This window comes from Sparus aurata, chromosome 10 (assembly GCF_900880675.1).
Source record: "Sparus aurata chromosome 10, fSpaAur1.1, whole genome shotgun sequence".
In the NCBI taxonomy this organism is placed as follows: Eukaryota; Metazoa; Chordata; class Actinopteri; order Spariformes; family Sparidae; genus Sparus; species Sparus aurata.
This window is the reverse complement of record NC_044196.1, coordinates 17627857-17645698: the sequence shown is the minus strand read 5'-3', so window position 1 is coordinate 17645698 and position 17842 is coordinate 17627857. Positions and strand designations below refer to the sequence as shown.

At 41.2% G+C, this 17842-nt stretch overlaps 1 protein-coding gene across 1 annotated transcript; it reads right to left on the bottom strand.

Moving 5' to 3' along the window:
- Window positions 1–127: 127 nt before the first annotated feature.
- On the bottom strand, window positions 128–16496 carry LOC115589501 (uncharacterized). The gene is made up of 22 exons (XM_030430419.1): window positions 16286–16496; window positions 16070–16194; window positions 12314–12466; window positions 11192–12136; window positions 10872–11108; window positions 9747–9971; window positions 9297–9351; window positions 7413–8027; window positions 6747–6881; window positions 6547–6671; window positions 5409–6362; window positions 5082–5318; window positions 4469–4693; window positions 4328–4382; window positions 3898–4044; window positions 3654–3716; window positions 3403–3573; window positions 3140–3322; window positions 2378–3007; window positions 2013–2149; window positions 1592–1772; window positions 128–1439 (listed from the first exon to the last, which is right to left on the bottom strand). Exons 1-22 carry the CDS (start codon window positions 16455–16457, stop codon window positions 1153–1155), a joined length of 6057 nt encoding a protein of 2018 aa, XP_030286279.1. The 5' UTR covers window positions 16458–16496; the 3' UTR covers window positions 128–1152.
- Between the last annotated feature and the right edge of the window lie 1346 nt (window positions 16497–17842).

Below are 17842 nucleotides of genomic sequence, written 5' to 3'. Positions count from 1 at the left end.
AATGACCAGAAACAGAGGTCCCAGTTCAGATGTGCAGAAATTAAGTGCCCTGTTGGCAATATTGACGTGTGTGTGTGTGTGTATGTGAGTGTCCAAAAGTCTGAAAACTTCCCAGTGACACCATCAGTGATTTGGCAAATTTTATTTCTTACAAACACAAAATCAAACAAAATTCAACACTGATGACTATGAATCATCTAATGATCACACACTACATCAGCAGAACAACAACATCATCCCTCGAGGAACTGCCAAAGCAGCCGAGCGGAAAACTGTCTGGATCCAATTAATGGAACACAGTTTTAGTTTTGGGGAAGAAATTTTAATCAGAAGTGGAAGGAGATCTTCATTGCCTGATTTTTGTTGTTGTTGTTGTTGATGTCTAAACAAACTGTCTTTGTTTTCATGACTGCATCTACAGAATGAACAAACTGACCTTAACAGACAACACAGATTCAAACTGTTTCAGTTTGTTTATATTTGGCAGACCCTGCCACCTTTCTAGCTTCAAACAGCTTGTCTATTCAGTTATGGAAAAAAAAAGTGTTTGTATTATTACCTCATTGATATAGAAATAATACAATTCTGAGTTTGAATTTCTTCTCTAAAACTACATAGTGCCTGCTGATTAAAAAAATATTATTGTATGTTTCTCTTCATTATACTATGATAGCTAACCCTCACAAATATGGTTGCATACAAAAAAAAATACCCGTAAAGCAGTGCTGATAACTATAATCACTCTACATTTGTCTGTAACACATCTGTCTGTAACATCCTAAATTCCCTGATCATAATACAGTTACTAATCAGACAATTACATTGTCACTTGTGTCAATTTGTCATTTGTCAATTATCTGCATCATGGGTTGATGAAAAAATTATTAAAGGTGCCTTTTAATGCATGGTGCATAACAGTCACCTGACCTGAGAGGTTCTTCAGCCTGGGCTAACTTGTGCACTGACGAGGAACAGTAATCTGACTAACGATTTGAATTTAATATGTTGTTTTGTTGGACTAAACAGCTCTGTGGTGTGATAGGTATACACCTACATGAGTTTATTTTTTAAGCCTCAATGTGGTCTTTCATCTAACAAAACTCCATCATCATAAAAAATCTTTTCTGCACCCGTCCTCCATCCCTATCATCTTCACTTGAAGGTGATGAGGTAGTCTGGGTACGCTTGGTTGTCGTGGAACACAACATACATCGATGGGTTGTCTATTCTGTCCACCACACTGTCACAGCGGTCGTGGGACTGACGTCTACCGCGAGGAAGAGGAACCTTCATGTCGCTGCTTCCCCGAGTGGAGACCCCAGTCAGGACTCGGGCCACAAACAGTAACTGAGAACCATCAGCAGCTGGCTTCGAGAAGGTGGGTTGGGCTGAGTAGCTGGCGTGTACAGCAAAGTAGGTTCCATGACCGCATGAGGTTCCTGAGAATAAGAGGAAATGGGAAATTTAAGTCCTCAAATCTACACAACGTCTTTAAAAATCATCCAAGTGATTGTTACACTTCACTAGTTAAACTTTAACAAGTTAAAGGAATTAAATGGAAATGGGAGACGAGAAGAAGGAAGATCTTTACCGTTCTGTCCTGCAAAGCTCCTGTTGAACCCAGTTTTCATGATAGAGTCGCAGTTGTTCCGGGTCGTCCCGTGGTACAGAAGCTTTTCACGTGCTCCACCCTTGTGTCTTCTGTTATCAGAAATCTGCTTCTTCTGTACCTCATAGGACTTGCGCAGATGAACGTTCTGCAGGCGTTCGATCTGTCAGGAGATAAAACAAAGTAAAAAATGAGCTACCAATATTACCTCTGATGGATGGAAGTATCTTCACTCCTTTCGTCTGTACTGTGATTATTACACGTTTAGAACATAGATATTGTGCGAAACTCAATATGGAGACATGTGTAAGAGATATAAAGTGGTTTCATTAACATATTAATTAACTTCAAGTCTTCCATGTCTAGAGGCAATGAAATGCCTTTTCGAGTGAAAGCTGCCCACCTTCATTACAGTCTTGCTGACAGTCCGTTTGAAGCCCTCCTTCACTGACTTGTACTCAGCAGAAGAAGGCTGCAGAGCAACCACCTTGAAAGCTTCACCATGAGTCATGCTGTCCCAGTAGAGAGGGAGGGTGAAGTCTGAAAAAAGGTTGTAGGACAAAATAGAAAAATATCAGAAATTCAGACTAAATGTGTGTTATATCCAAAACAAATGTTTTCTATTTAAATGGTAAAGCAGAATTATACTTAGTTATTTCTATTGTCATTAAATACAAAATAAAGTATCAATATTGCTGTCGGTCTCAAACTACAGTATCAATCAGGTTCCTTTGAAACATAAATGTTCAGCAACAACAATCTCTTCACCTGGAAGATTCTCAAGTCGTTTGAGCTTTGTCGTCTGTCCAGATACTCGTGTTGAAGCCTCCAACCTCTGTGCATCCACACTCCACAGGACGCCCTGTGCGTCCACTATCCCTCCTGCTATATCGTTATTTTCAAGGCTGTAATTGGCTGTTTTGGGGAGTCTCTCCCAGTTGCCGTCATGTGCCAGGATATACCAAGCTACAAGGGTGTAGAATTCCTGCTCCTCTCTGACTCTCACCTCTCTTCTGAGCGAGCCTTGCAGAGAGGCATTGATCTTCTGCATCACCTGGTTGACTCCATCTTTTAACCCACTCACTGTTAAGCTTCCTGGCCCAGACTGATCCCTCTGTATAAACAGACCCTGTGTCTCCACCGCCTGCTTCAGATCCTCCATGTCGTCCTGGGTGAGGCCTACCAGTTCCTCCTTTTTGAAGGTTTGAGTGGAGCACTGAGCCTGATACAGACACTTCAGCTTTGTCCTTGCATCGTCAACATCCTTTCTAGAGAGACCCAGGAAGACGAAGACGGACTTCTGACTTGTGGAGGTGGAATGGAGGATGCTTAGGTCTGTGCTCACTGACAAAGAGGGCGGTTGTTGTTGTTGTTGTTGTACATGAGGCCTCTGAGGCACTGACAATGCAAGGAGGGTCAAAAGATAACAATCAGTGAAAATGTAAAATAGAACAAGAGAATTATGATTTGAAAAAACCCCAAGAAAACAAGACAAGCAAACACGAGCAAGTTTGTGAAACTTCCTGTTACCTCTGTTGATTACAGCAGTGGAAAACATTTGCATTGCTTCCTCCTTAAATGCCAAGAAGACATTAATCTTAATCAGGACAAGGCGGATGTTGGTGATATAGTGAAAAGAAGTAGATGACGTGGCAGCCTTCACCCCTCGGAGGATTGCACTTGCCACAACACCAGGGTCCAACCCTCCAGCTCCTGCGCAAACAGTTTGAACGTTACTGGTAGAATTAAAATTGCACATCTGGAAAGTTTTATACCTTATACAGAATACCTACCAGCACAGATGGCAGGAATGGCTACAGACTTATATCCATAGTTTTCACAATAACTAATGATGTTGCACACCAGTTGTTCGATGGTATCCCTTCTTCCAGACACATGGCAAATGGCTTTACAGGGGAACCATCCAGACCGGGATACAAAAACGCTTCTTCGGTTGACGTTTGCTACACACAAGAGACAAGACCAACATGAGTGAAGAAGCTAAAGTGTGTGTTGCTTGAAAATGTCGAACATCTTTTCTCACCTCCTCGAAGTTCAGCCTCCACCTCTGGTCCAGCTACTGCTAAGATGTCTTTGCACACACCATCTGCAGAGAAAACATTATGTTAGAACAAAACTACAAGAGTGCTCTGACTATTTACACACCCATTGAAATCATGGAGAAGGCTTTAAGGCTATAAGTTTGAAAGAGAGAGTCATTCAAATATAAATCACAAAATATTAATCCATGTCAATCCTTCTTTGCACATTCAAAAATCCAAACTCACCTATGTGAAAATCAACAAAGTTGGTTGTGTTCACAACAATATCTGTAGTCTCATTAGTGATGTCACCGAACACCAGCTGTAGTTTAGCCCCGCCTCCCACTGTCATTGTGATGTCATCGAGGTCACTGGTGAGTGATCTGAAGATTGCTGAGATGAAGAACCATGTGTTTGATTTAATGTTCGACCTCATCAGCAACTTTGGTTTTTGTGAATATATGAGGATGGGACGCGGGTCACCATTTTTCTGACACACATGGTGGAATAAAACGATGTTCTCACAGGTTTGATAAACAGAGTTCATTTGCATATGATTTCATTTTATTTATGTTTTACCCAGCATCCTACTTTTTTGGAATAGGATAGGTTGTATATATGTAGGTATATTTCTAAATGTATTTTTCCATGTAGTCTGAGCATATGTACAGCTTACCTTGGCCTTCTTGGTACAGATTTAAACTGAGGTGCCTGGAGACGTCATGATAGCACTGTAAGTAAAAACAACAGCTTTAAAAACTCTCATCAGTAAATCCTACAAGCATTCACCTTACATACCAGTTGTGTTGATAGTCACCTCCTCAGATTCTGGATAGCCTGGTTGAATGATGATGTGGATGGTGGAGAGACAACCAGAGAATGCAGATAATCCAAACTGGCGAAGAGTCTCAGTCAGCACTTGAATGGCTTCACTCAGCGGGTATTTTAAAACCCTTCCCGGTCCGATAACTGGAAAGGCCACTGAGCACAAATACTGTTGTGCACACAGGTTCAAACACCTCTTCAGGCCTTTCCAAAGAGCCTACAAAACAAAAATCAAACATTTCCTCAATGTTTTCACCTCCGCATTGACATTGTGAGCTAATCTAACATGGTGTGGGGCTATAAATTAAAAATACCACAGTTATTCTGATCAAGAACTGAAGCCCTGGGAAAGGCATACAACCATATAACTGATATTCTGAAGCTTAAAACTCTTGAAAATACTATTTAGCCAGGAGAGGCAGGATCACAACTTTTCTCTCAAACTTATTTTGATAGTCTTCTCGAAACTACTACGTTGGTCTGTGTATTTTCATTCAAACAGATGTAGGCCCATCAATGCCTTTAAGAGGAAACTTCAAATGTGGCCAGCTGTGCAAATTCACTTTTGCTTTGGACGACTCTCAATATAGGCTTTTTATTTTTACCTGCACACTGAACCCGCTGACCCCATCCCATGGTGAGCATTCAATGAAGAAGAGCTTGGAGCAGCCCAGAGACGGAGGCGCATCAACCTGAAGAACATCACCAGGAGCGAAGGTACGATTCGCTGCCGCAGAGTTAAACTTTGAGTCGATAGCATTGCCTGCTTTCTTCAACAGACATTTACCAATTTTCGTAGAATTTAGCTGTCTGTTGATCATGGGGGCCACCAAAGCATTCACCTGTGGAAATGATTTGAAATATCAATGTGACTGTAACTTGGTAGCACGGTATGTGCTACTTTTTGTCAAATAGAACAGAAAGTGTCCAACCTGCTCATCCACCAAACTGCCAAGTTTGATCTCCAGGCTCGTCTTGTGGAACAAAATGCTGGAAGGAGTGTTGCGGCGCTGTCTGGTGGCAGCCTTGGTTCTGACACTGCTGTTGCTAGAGCTTTTCACCTTTGGGAAGAACAAACCTTGTTGTTCCCTGATAATTACCCTACAGGAGCTCTCCACCAGCTCCTTGCTGACTTTACCCTCTGCTTGGAAGTGCTGCTGAGCACCTGGACCATCTAGAGCCAGTGTGTCTATCGTCAGACTGGCTAGAGTTGCTTTCAAGTTCACCTGAACCTCCAAAACCAGACAGCGGGGGCCAGTCACAAGCACAGAAGGGGACGGAAAACGCAAGGCTTTGAAGGTCACCTTGTTCTGCTTCATGCCAATCATATCTAAGAATTGATCAAAGCAGTCGACCAATTCAGGATGTGGTAGTTTCAGCAGTTCTTTTATCCTTTGTCCTTCCTTCATCTGGTAGTTGTGCAGAACTTCTTTGAGCTTGTTCACATTCTCATTGTAGCCCACAAGTCGTACTTTGGTGACTGTAGCTCGGCTGTGTCCTGGGATGAAGCTGACATCCACTCTGAGCTCTCGAAGGTTTGCCTCGTTCTTGGCTTTTATCAGGATCTCTTTCACTCTGTCGAGATCTGGAGGTACAGCTGCAGCTCCCTGCAGCCTCACATTGTCCAGACTCAGGTCTCTCTTTATTGTTTCCTCAGCTTCATCCAGGGCATCTGCGGACAAACTGGACAGAACCAGGTCTGACCCCACCTCTATGGAAACAGGATTTCTGAGGTTCTGCTGGAAGTGAGCCTGGTACTTGGACATGGCACCAGTGGATTTTATGAAGGTAAGTAATGCTGTAGGAAGTTTAACTCTCTTTTCTTTCACACTTTTGATCAGTTCATCAAGTTTTGTAGCTCCTGACTTCATCTCCTGGTCTGGGCCCTTCAAGATGACAGATGGTTTGATAATAGAGAAAATATAAAATAATATCATGACAGTTGTCAACTTTTTGCATTAGCAGACGTTGACCCTGCTCAGATATCCTTCAAAAGTGTTTCAAGATCATTTGACTCTAACAACTGTGGTTAGTGTCAGCAACATTTTCTTATAGGCACTTTTTTCTCACCTTTGATTGACTTATGGAGGGCTGATCGGGGTTCTGTGGCAAACTGGTTTGAATCGATGTCAGACCTGGTTCCCCAGATTGAAGAGAGATGGTATGGAACTTTCTCTGCAAAATGCTCACCTGCTCTATAAAAAATTACAAAATCCAAGTTGCCAACAAGATCCTACATTTTAACTACTTAACCCACTTGAGTGTCTTACCTTTTTTATCCTTGACACAGATTTGATGTGTTTTGGCTCCAGCCTTTTCAATTGCTCTACAATCAGCTCCCCCAAAATCTCGTCTGTTCTGAGAGTTTCTCCTGATCTTCTTCACTCTGTCTGCCGAATCTTTGCCTTCAGAGAAAAACAGATGTTAATATTCATCCACTACTGACTACTTACTCATGATTAGCCTAGGTATTTGCAAATGAACCTCCAATTATATAAACAGTATTTTTATTTCAGTTGGGGCATGTCCCTAGTTAGTCTTAAAAATAATGATAATAATAATAATAATAATGCATTTTATTTGAAGGCGCCTTTCAAAGCACTCAAGTACAACAAAAAACAGGGGACAATTTAGTGCAAATGATAATAAATAAGTAAGAGGATGCAATTACATGGTGCCAGCTCAGCACAGAATTTAGACTCCGCAGTCCTCATCATACAGGAAGTCAACCAAGCTGGGTTAGGCAGGGCTGAGCTTCCAGGGTGAGAATAGCGCAATAGAGTGGAAAAGAGAATGGACAAGAATGTGTGCAGGGTTCAGACTACGCAGTCCTCACCATACTGGAGACTTGTAGGTGCCTTGATCAGTGTTGCTGGGATCTGATGTTAATAAAACATTCACGACTTAATTTATGAATCTAGAGCAATATTACTCACCTTGAGGATTCACAAGTCGTTTCAGCTTTGCAATGTGCCCAGTTATTCGTCTTGTGGCTTCCAACCTCTGTACATCCACACTCCACTCAGTGCCCTGTGCGTCCACAACCCCTCCAGCTGCATTATTATTTTCCAGGTTATAATTGGCTGTTTTAGGGAGTCTCTCCCACTTGCCGTAATCTCCCAGGATGTACCAAGCCACACGGGTGTACAACTCTTCCTCCTCCCTGACTCTCACCTCTCTTCTGAGGGAGCCATGCAGAGAGGGATTGATTTTCTGCGTCACCTGGTTGACCTTGCCTTTTAAACCACTCGCTGTTAGGCTGTTGTGGCCGGGCTGGTCCTTCTGTTTGACAAGATCCCGCTTCTCCACTGACTGCTTAACATTCTCCTTTTGGTGTGGAATGAGGCCTGTCAGCTCCTCTTTTTTCAAAGTTTGTGTAGAGCACTGAGCCTGATACAGATCCTTCAGCTTTGTCATGGCATCGTCAACATCCTTTCTAGAGAGACCCAGAAACAAGAAGATGGACTTCTGACTTGTTAATGTGGTATGGAGGTCTGTGCTCACAGATAAAGATGGTTGTTGTTGTTGTTGTCCTTGAGTTGACTGAGGCACTGCAAGGTAAATCAAAAGACAATCAGTGAACGTTGCCAATGAAATTGCAGAATCGTAAATAAAAGAGACCTGTTTGTGAAACTTCCAATCAGCCCTGTTGAACTGGAAAACGTGTTGCTTGCTTTAAAAAGCCAGAAACTAATGATGACTAATTTACCACTAATTACTGAATTATTTGTTACTCATTTTGTGCCTGGTAAAGTAAAATGAGACAATACTGGATAGTTACTAAGTAGACTCAGTAATGAGTTATTAGTTATTTACTATTATTTTTCAGCATGAGGACAACTCACGTTTAACACTACGCAGTGACACAAACACAAACAACAATGGAGGGAGGAGAGAGATGCGCGTTTTCTAGCTGGAAGCCATTAATTATTTTGAGTTTGTGTCAGCTAAAGATGAGGATATTAAGGTTCGTTGTACGCTCGGCTGGCGTCAAGGTACTATCAAGCTTCAAAAATATTACGTAAAATTTGAAGAAACAATCGGAATCGCAGCACAGTTAAGATTACAGAGCAAGTCCCACCAGGTGGTGTTAAGCAGAGAGCTGCGAGCAAACCCACAGCCTCGACTTCTGCAGGAGGTCCCCCACCACCCAAACAACAAAAGCTGGACTTTGGTGCAAAACAAGTAAGTGGGGGATAATTGAAGAAGTTGGTCAGGTGGTATGTTGTAGAGGAAATGCTGCACTTAAACACAGTTGATTCACCCTCATTTGGTGCCATAATAAACAAGATCCCTACTACTATCAATGCTGTGCTTGGTGTTACTGTTAAAAATGCACTTCCAAGAAAGTGAGTATTGGCAAAACGGTTGTCATTTTTATGTTGAGGCGGTGGGGGTGTTGTCGGCAGCTGCTGAATGTAATTAATAAAGTAACTTGTAATCTAACTTAGTTACTTTTAAGAAACAAGTAATCAGTAAAGTAACTTAGTTACCGTTTAAAGGAGTAGTCAGTAATCAGTAATCAGATTACTTTTTCAAGGTAACTTTGGCAACACTGGTAATCAGTACCTAAAGTCCCTACTTGTTAACTAATCATTATCATGTTTAACTTTACTTGAAGGTCACGAAACAAGTAACTAATGACGAAACAAGTAACCAAACTCTAAAATATGCCTGACTGAGATAAAATGAGAACTTAAATTAATCAAAACTTAAGGGAACCTGGGTTGAAAATAATCACTTGAGCTCAAACCAATATTAAAATATAGGAAATAAAATAAGAAAAAAACATACACGCCCAATACACAAGTTCTGCTTACCTTTGCCTCCCTGGTTCATATTCAAACTGAGGTGCCTATAGACGTCACGGTAGCACTGTAATCAGAAACACCATCATTAACCCTCTAAGCCCCAAGCCAATTTTCTAGGCCTCTGCTCGAAAGTTGCATATCCATAATAAAATTAGTATATCTCTGCAACCATAAGGTTGATGTTTAGTTGTTTATTTGAGTAGTGTTTGGGCTGTGTTTGGGTCATATAAACATGTTTTTTACACATTGTAGCCCAGCTTCTGCTGTTTAATGTGATATAAAATATAACTATATTCTTTCATAATTAGTGCAGTAGTGGCTCTGTGGTTGTTCTGCATATTTTAAAGTCCCCCAATTGGGGGACCTTGGGGTTTGAACAGTTAAACACATTCTCAAAATCCTGCATGCATGCGTCTTACAAACCATTTACAGCAGCTGAGCAAATGAGTTATTAGTCACCTCCTTGGAGTCAGGATATCCTGGTTCAATGACGATGTGGATGGCTGAGAGAGACTGAGAGGATGCAGATAATCCAAACTGGCAAATGTTCTCAGTGAGCACTTGAATGGCTTCTCTCAGTGGGTATTCTAAGACAGTTCCAGGTCCAATAACTGGAAAGGCCACTGAGCACAAGTTCTGCTGTGCACATAGGTCCAAACACCTCTTCAAGCCTTTCCCAAGCGCCTACAAAACATTAAAAAGAAGTCATCTAACATAGGGCAGGGCTTTTATATGAGCACATTCAATGAATACATTCTTGTTCTTGGCAAACAAGGAACTGAGTGTAACCAATTGCAACAAATGCAATCACGAGACTTGTTAACTCCCACGAAAGGTAACATCTCTCACAAGTACAACCAGCATTATAAGACATAACGAGAAATCAAACCAGTGAGGCTCAAGTCTTTTGCAATGCATCAAAAGTCCAGTGGTAGGTGAAACTGAAGGCTCTCAGTCAGAAGCACAGCTACTGATTGGTCTACACATGCGGGGCTGCCAGTGGACGGCTACAAATCATGCTAACAACTGTTTTCAACACAGAAAATGGTTAAATAATCACAGAAGTAATTCAATGCTTAGTTCATAACTATCGATTCATTTTGCAAAGTCTCCAAAAAGACCTACAGTCCAAGGCTGCGTTACAAAGCTGCCGAAGGGGTTACAGTGCCCTCACTGGCACGATGGTATGGGCAGAACAGTAAATCTATGACATGCATGATATTCTTAGCACATGACATATTTTTATGTTGTGTATGACAATGTAAACGACAGTAACACATTTCTTGACATAGTAAATGTACTAATTTCCCCACAATACTTTCAGTAATTCATTAATATTACTTATGTTACAGCTCAAAGTGATTACTCAAAATTTCTGCCTTTCTGATTTTGTTTGTCATTAGAATGCCATAGTATTTTTGTGTTCACAAATTCTGGCACTTAAATGCAAAACCAGTATTCTAACAGTCCTCTACGTTTGGTTTTATGTGAGTCAGTGGACCTTGAATTTGATCTTGTCCATTTGCAATCACCCATAGTGCGTTCTCTCTAACACTTTTGAATCCACCAAGTATTTCACTGTACCTGCACGCTCTGTCCTCCGACCCCATCCCATGGCAAGCATTCAATGAAGAAGAGCTTGGAGCAGCCCAGAGATGGAGGTGCATCAACCTGCACAATGTCACCAGGGGCGAGGGTGCAATTCGCTGCCGCCAAGTAAAACTTTGACTTGAGTGTGACTCCTGCTCTTTGCAACAGACATTCACCAATATGTGTAGAATTTAGCTGCCTGTTGATCATGGGGGCCACCAACACTTTCATCTGTAAAAAATAATGTGTTATAACATCAATGTGAGTATTATAATTGTACTATTTTATGTAAAATAAAACAGAAATTGTCGAACCTTCTCATCCACCAAACTGCCAAGTTTGATCTCCAGGCTCCTCTTGCCAAACACAATGCTGGAAGGAGTGTTGCGGCGCTGTCTGGGGGCAGGCCTGGGTCTGACCCTGCTGGTGCTGGAGCTTTTCACCTTTGGGGAGAACACACCATGTTGTTCCCTGATAATTACCTGACAGGAGCTCTCCACCAGCTCCTTGCTGACTTTACCCTCTGCTTGGAAGTACCGCTGAGCACCTGGTCCATCTAGAACCAGTGTGTCTATCGTCAGACTGGCAAGAGTTGCTTTCAAGTTTGCCTGAACCTCGGGGACCAGACAGCGGGGGCCAGCAACAAGCACAGAAGGGGACGGAAAATGCAAGGCTTTGAAGGTCATCTTGTTCTGCTTCATGCCAATCAGGTCTAAGAATTGATCAAAGCAGTCGACCAGTTCAGGATGTGGTAGTTTGAGCAGTTCTTTTGTCCGGATTTGGTTCATCTGGTAGTTGTGCAGAGCTTCTTTGAGCTTGTTCACATTCTCACTGTAGCCCACCAGTCTAACATTGGTGACTGCAGCTCGGCTGGGTCCTGGGATGAAGCTGACGTCCACTCTGAGCTCTCGAAGGTTTGCCTCGTTCTTGGCTTTCATCAGGATTTCTTTCACTCTGTCGAGATCTGGAGGTATAGCTGCAGCTCCCTGCAGCCTCACATTGTCCAGACTCAGGTCTCTCTTTATTGTTGCCTCAGCTTCATCCAGGGCATCTATGGACACACTGGACAGAACCAGGTCTGACCCCACCTCTATGGAAACAGGAAAACTCTGTTGGAAGTGAGCTTGGTACTTGGAGATGGCATCGCTGGATGTTATGAAGGTAAGTAACGCTGTAGGAAGTTTAACTCTCTTTTCTTTAACAGTTTTGAACAGTTCATCAAGTTGTGTAGCTCCTGACTTCACCTCCTGGTCTGGGCCCTTCAAGATGACATATGGTTTGATTATAGAGAAAATATAAAATAATATCATGACAATTGTCAATGTTTTCCATTAGCAGACGCTGACCCTGCTCAGAGATCCTCACAAGTGTTCTGTCCAGATCATTTGACTCTGATGTCTCTATCTAGTAACTTCTAAAGGGCAACATTTTCTCACCTGTGATTGACTCATGGAGGGCTGATTGGGGTTCTGTGGCAAACTGGTTCGACTTGAGGTCAGATCTGGTTCTCCAGATGGAAGAGAGATGGTGTGGAACTTCAGTTCAGTATCAAGTTGTGTAGCTCCTGACTTCACCTCCTTGTCTGGGACCTTGAAAAGATCAATGGTTGGATGACAAATACAAAGAAATGATATAACAATTGTCAACTTCTATGTTGTCACAACAGCTAGCACAATGATGCACACAACGTTTTGACTAACATATAGTGGCTCTGCCTACCATGAGACTGGCCTCTGGCATAAACATACTATGTGGTTTGAGGAAAGGTGAGGACCCAATGCAGATGCAGATACAACAGACAGGGAGCTCACAGAGACAAAAAGTGAGCTTTAATAACCAAGCATAAGTCCACAAACAAAGGCAGGCCATATTAGCAGGAAATAGGGTGAAAAAAACTAAAAGTACAAAACAGGATAACACGAGGTACACAGATGTGAAACATATGTATGACAGGGGGAGCGAGACAGGACTGGGGGACGTGTGAAGAACGTCAAAGTTACATGAGGTTGAAAACAGATGAACTGACAAAAAGTGAGGGAAAAACCAAGACGTAAATACATTAAGGAGGAAGGACTATTGAGGGACAGGTGTACCAAATAAAGGCAATCAGAAAAGGCAGAAAACACACAAAGACAGGAAGCATAAAATATGACACAAGAGGATGAAACCTACAAAATTAAACAGGAAATAACTGAACTAAAAACCCAAAACACACAAGACACAAGCTTCATTTCTAACTATTTGCTTACTAACCAAGGAAAGGATTGCAAACATAATTTATAATTTATAAAGGCTAACTTGGCTTGTTAATTAACTGGCATGTTTTCTTATATTTCTTTTGATTTATTATATAAATACATAACCTCATAGTTTCAGGGTGACCATTTACTCTCTAGCACTGTTAAAATGTGTTTTTGTAGATCAAATCTGGACATATTTACACAACTGGATCATTTGCAAAATTGCATATGTTGTGGGGCTAATAGATACACGCATTCAATAAAATGTATCAAACGTGTAATTAGGGCCCGAGGAGGTTTTTACCTGCGTGGTCCCTATTATTTTTCGAATGAAGACTTTTTTGTCCCAAATGATCGCATTTTTCACACCTCAACATTCTGGCGTATAGCTCACTTTGTCGCACATTCAAAAACCTTATATCCACGCATTCACTGAATTGTGCCAAATCTTGTCATATAGGCCACGCCCATTTCCGTCTAGCATTTTCTTCCGCAAATTCGCAAAATGTCGCAAACCTACTTTTTCAAACTCCTCCCAGGTGATTTCACCAATTTGCATGAAACTTTGCACACAGCATCTGTGGACCCTCCTGACAAAAAATTATTAAAATAATTTTGTTATTCCAAACAATACTCAAGATATAAAATAACAACATTTTGCTCAAATCACAAAGTGTTGCATATCTCCACATTGGTCCGTGCGAATGACATGAAACTCAAATGACTACTTCCCCATGAGCCCCTGAGGCTCTGTGCAAAATTTTGGCAGATGACCACCAGTTGGCGCTGTTTAAATTGAAGTATTTTATATCTCCACATCGGTGGGTCGGATTAAGACGAAACTTGGTAGAATCATTGACAATGCCCCCCTGACGATAGCTGATGAAAGGCATTACCAGGGGACTCTATAGCGCCCCCTGGAATATTAACAAGCCAAGCCCCGCCTCCTCAATGCACATACATGAACAAAATTCGATACGCATATGTATCATCACCAGATACAAAAAAAACATCCACCATACCAAACTGTAACTCCAACAGGAAGTCAGGCATTTTCATTATTAGGGCCCGAGCAGGTCTCGACCTGCGAGGTCCCTGTTGTATTTCGAATGACGACCTTTTTCATCTCAAATTATGGCATTTTTTACTGCCTCAACATACCTCAAAACTCACCAAACTTGGAATATACGTCACACCTGCCTATTCTAATCTATTGTCGTCCTCAATTTCCACCACTAGGTGGCGCTATAATCAAGGAAAGTGTGTTGTAGCTTACAACTCACATATACTTTGTTGCACATTCAAAAGCCTTATATCCACGTGTTGTGCTGAATCTCTTCATATAGGCCACGCCCATTTCCGCCTACCAATTTTTTTTCCTAAAATTCGTGAAATGTTGCAAACCTATTTGCACAAAACTTTGCACACAGCATCTGTGGACCCTCCTGACAAAAAATTATTAAAATAATTTTGTTATTCCAAACAATACTCAAGATATAAAATAACAACATTTTGCTCAAATCACAAAGTGTTGCATATCTCCACATTGGTCCGTGCGAATGACATGAAACTCAAATGACTACTTCCCCATGAGCCCCTGAGGCTCTGTGCAAAATTTTGGCAGATGACCACCAGTTGGCGCTGTTTAAATTGAAGTATTTTATATCTCCACATCGGTGGGTCGGATTAAGACGAAACTTGGTAGAATCATTGACAATGCCCCCCTGACGATAGCTGATGAAAGGCATTACCAGGGGACTCTATAGCGCCCCCTGGAATATTAACAAGCCAAGCCCCGCCTCCTCAATGCACATACATGAACAAAATTCGATACGCATATGTATCATCACCAGATACAAAAAAAACATCCACCATACCAAACTGTAACTCCAACAGGAAGTCAGGCATTTTCATTATTAGGGCCCGAGCAGGTCTCGACCTGCGAGGTCCCTGTTGTATTTCGAATGACGACCTTTTTCATCTCAAATTATGGCATTTTTTACTGCCTCAACATACCTCAAAACTCACCAAACTTGGAATATACGTCACACCTGCCTATTCTAATCTATTGTCGTCCTCAATTTCCACCACTAGGTGGCGCTATAATCAAGGAAAGTGTGTTGTAGCTTACAACTCACATATACTTTGTTGCACATTCAAAAGCCTTATATCCACGTGTTGTGCTGAATCTCTTCATATAGGCCACGCCCATTTCCGCCTACCAATTTTTTTTCCTAAAATTCGTGAAATGTTGCAAACCTATTTGCACAAAACTTTGCACACAGCATCTGTGGACCCTCCTGACAAAAAGTTGCTGAAAGAATTTTGATATTCCCCCCTTTTTTTTTTTTTTTCTTGTCCTGTCCTTTTTGTTTCACCTGCTTTGTTGCTTTGTTGGTGCAGGGCTCTGCTTGTTTACTTGCTATTCATTTTTGCCATTAGTCCTTTTTGTCAGGGATTACTTTTTCTCACCTTCTGTAAAAAACAAAGGAAAATAACTGTCGACTGTTAATTTCTCTGTTAAGTGATTGGTTTCCCAATAAACATGTTTGAAACAAAAGAATTTTGATATTCCAAATAATACTCAAGTTATTAAATAACAAATTCCTGTACATTTTGTTCAAAACATGAACTGTTGCATATCTCCACATTGATCTGTCTGAATGACATGAAAATCAGGTGACTTTTTCCCCATGAGCCCCTAAGGATCTGTGAAGAAATGATAAACTTACTTTTTCGAAATCCTCCTCGGCCATTTGATTGATTTGCAACAAAATTTGTAAGTAGCATCTGCGGACAAAACTTATCAAAAGCTTTCACCTACGTCACACCTGGTGGCGCGGTCCATTTTGTTGCAACATCTGTTGCACCAGGATCATCTAGTCAGAGGACCAGCCCTGGCTTGTTTGTGTTTAGTGTCAGCTGAGGTTACTAAAAGGCAATATTTCTCACCTGTGATTGGTTAGAAGAGGGCTGATCCGAGTTCTGTGGCTGACTAATTCTACTCACAGTCAGGCATAGTTTTTTGGCAGGAAGGGAGATGGTGTGAAACTTCCTGTGAATAACCCTTTCCTGGTCTGGAAGAAACAACAATGTCCAAGTTTCCAACAAAATCCTCCTTAAGCATATTCTGCCTTAAACTCATTTCAACCCATAGGGATTCCTTACCTTCTTTTTCCTTGAAACAGATTTTATATGTGTTGGCTCCATCCTTTTGAATCATTCCACAGTCACCTCCCCCAGAAACTCGTCTTTTCTGAAAGTGTCCCCGCACCTTTTGTTCCTCTTTGTCTGTCAAATCTTTGGCTTCAAAGTACAAAGGATGTTGGTATTCATCCATTTTACCTACAAGTCTTAACTGACAGTAAAACTTTCAGCAAGTGTGACGCTTCTCAGTGTACCTCCATCCCTCTTGAGTGAAGAGCGTGCACTTAAGTGTTTTATTTAGTTTCACTTTCATTTACTGGAAGTTACTTTTGGCCCTACTTGCTTCCTCATTTCAAATGATGCATATTTTTCCAATTGACACCCAAACATAAAGTTTCTTGTATTTTCAGCTTTCAGTGGAGCATTTCTCTAGTTAGTCTTGTGCAGATACATTGATCAGTGTGATGTAATGATGATGAAAAAACAATTAATCATCATATTTTTTATGAATGATGTTTACATAATAAGAATCCTTACAGCAGTTGAGATGATGACTCCATTTGCCACAGTTTCAAATGAATTAAACATTTCCATAGGGCTGCAGATTTTGATATTCATCTTTTTTTATGTTTTTCTTAGTGAGATCAGTGTTTATTTTAATCACACTAAAATGCGCATTCATACAGTTGGCCTCTACATAACATACAAAATCTAACCTATTTGAGGAAAATACAAATTTTAACCAAACATAAAGTTGAAAACTGCATAGTCATTTGACAACACTGAATATGTAGTGATAATTGGTTATCATTTTACATCCTTGACTTTAATAACTTTAATTACTGCTTTGTTGGTTTAGAGGCCATTCAAACAAATTCATTAGATGTGATTAATCAGGAAGGAAGATTTATCACGATACTGTCATTTCCTGTAATTTAATTTTAACATTTATTTTCAAATGAATGATCCTGTAATGTAAAATATAAGGCTGAGTCTTAAAATGGCCTCAATTCCTTCAACTACCCGAACAGCTCAAACATCACCAGTGAAGAGGCTCACCATGTCAAAGTTGCTCTACATTCCCTTTCCTTCATTGAGCAGTTTAGTCGAGGTGGCAGAGGCTTGACCTCCAGGGGTGTGTTGTTGACTTGGCCAATCGTCATATTTGATGTGCTGTTGGTAGTGTTTCATGGCCATCTAGTGGTGGACATGTTGGATGTGCAGAAGCTGGGGATGCTGCTGTTTTGTATAATTTTCTTTAGATTTGAGACTCTATATGTTGGAGGGTTAGGACCTCCTCATAGTAACTCCTTACCAACATCTTGTAGTCTTCTCTGCCTCCTGGTCCGTCTACATAGAACCGAACTGTCTGATTCCAAGCTGGCAAAATTTGAGTGTTAGCACTATTGCCTATCAGTAAGAAGGGTTTGACTCTGGGCTGAGTAAGTGCTTTTCTGTGTGGAGTGTGCAAGTTCTCCCTGTGATTGTGTGGGTTTCCTCCAGGTGCTCCGGTTTTCTCCATGTTCAAACATGCGTATAAGGTTAATTCTCTGGTCCCTGGGTGACGTCCATTCGTTG

Coding starts and splice junctions, on each gene's coding strand:
- LOC115589501 (XM_030430419.1), bottom strand. CDS start 16,457: ATGGATGAATACCAACATCCTTTGTACTTTGAAGCCAAAGATTTGACA. Junction 6,882..7,412: donor ACGACTTGTGAATCCTCAAG/GTGAGTAATATT, acceptor TTTTCTCTGAAG/GCAAAGATTCGGCAGACAGA. Junction 3,574..3,653: donor GGAGGCTGAACTTCGAGGAG/GTGAGAAAAGAT, acceptor TCTTGTGTGTAG/CAAACGTCAACCGAAGAAGC.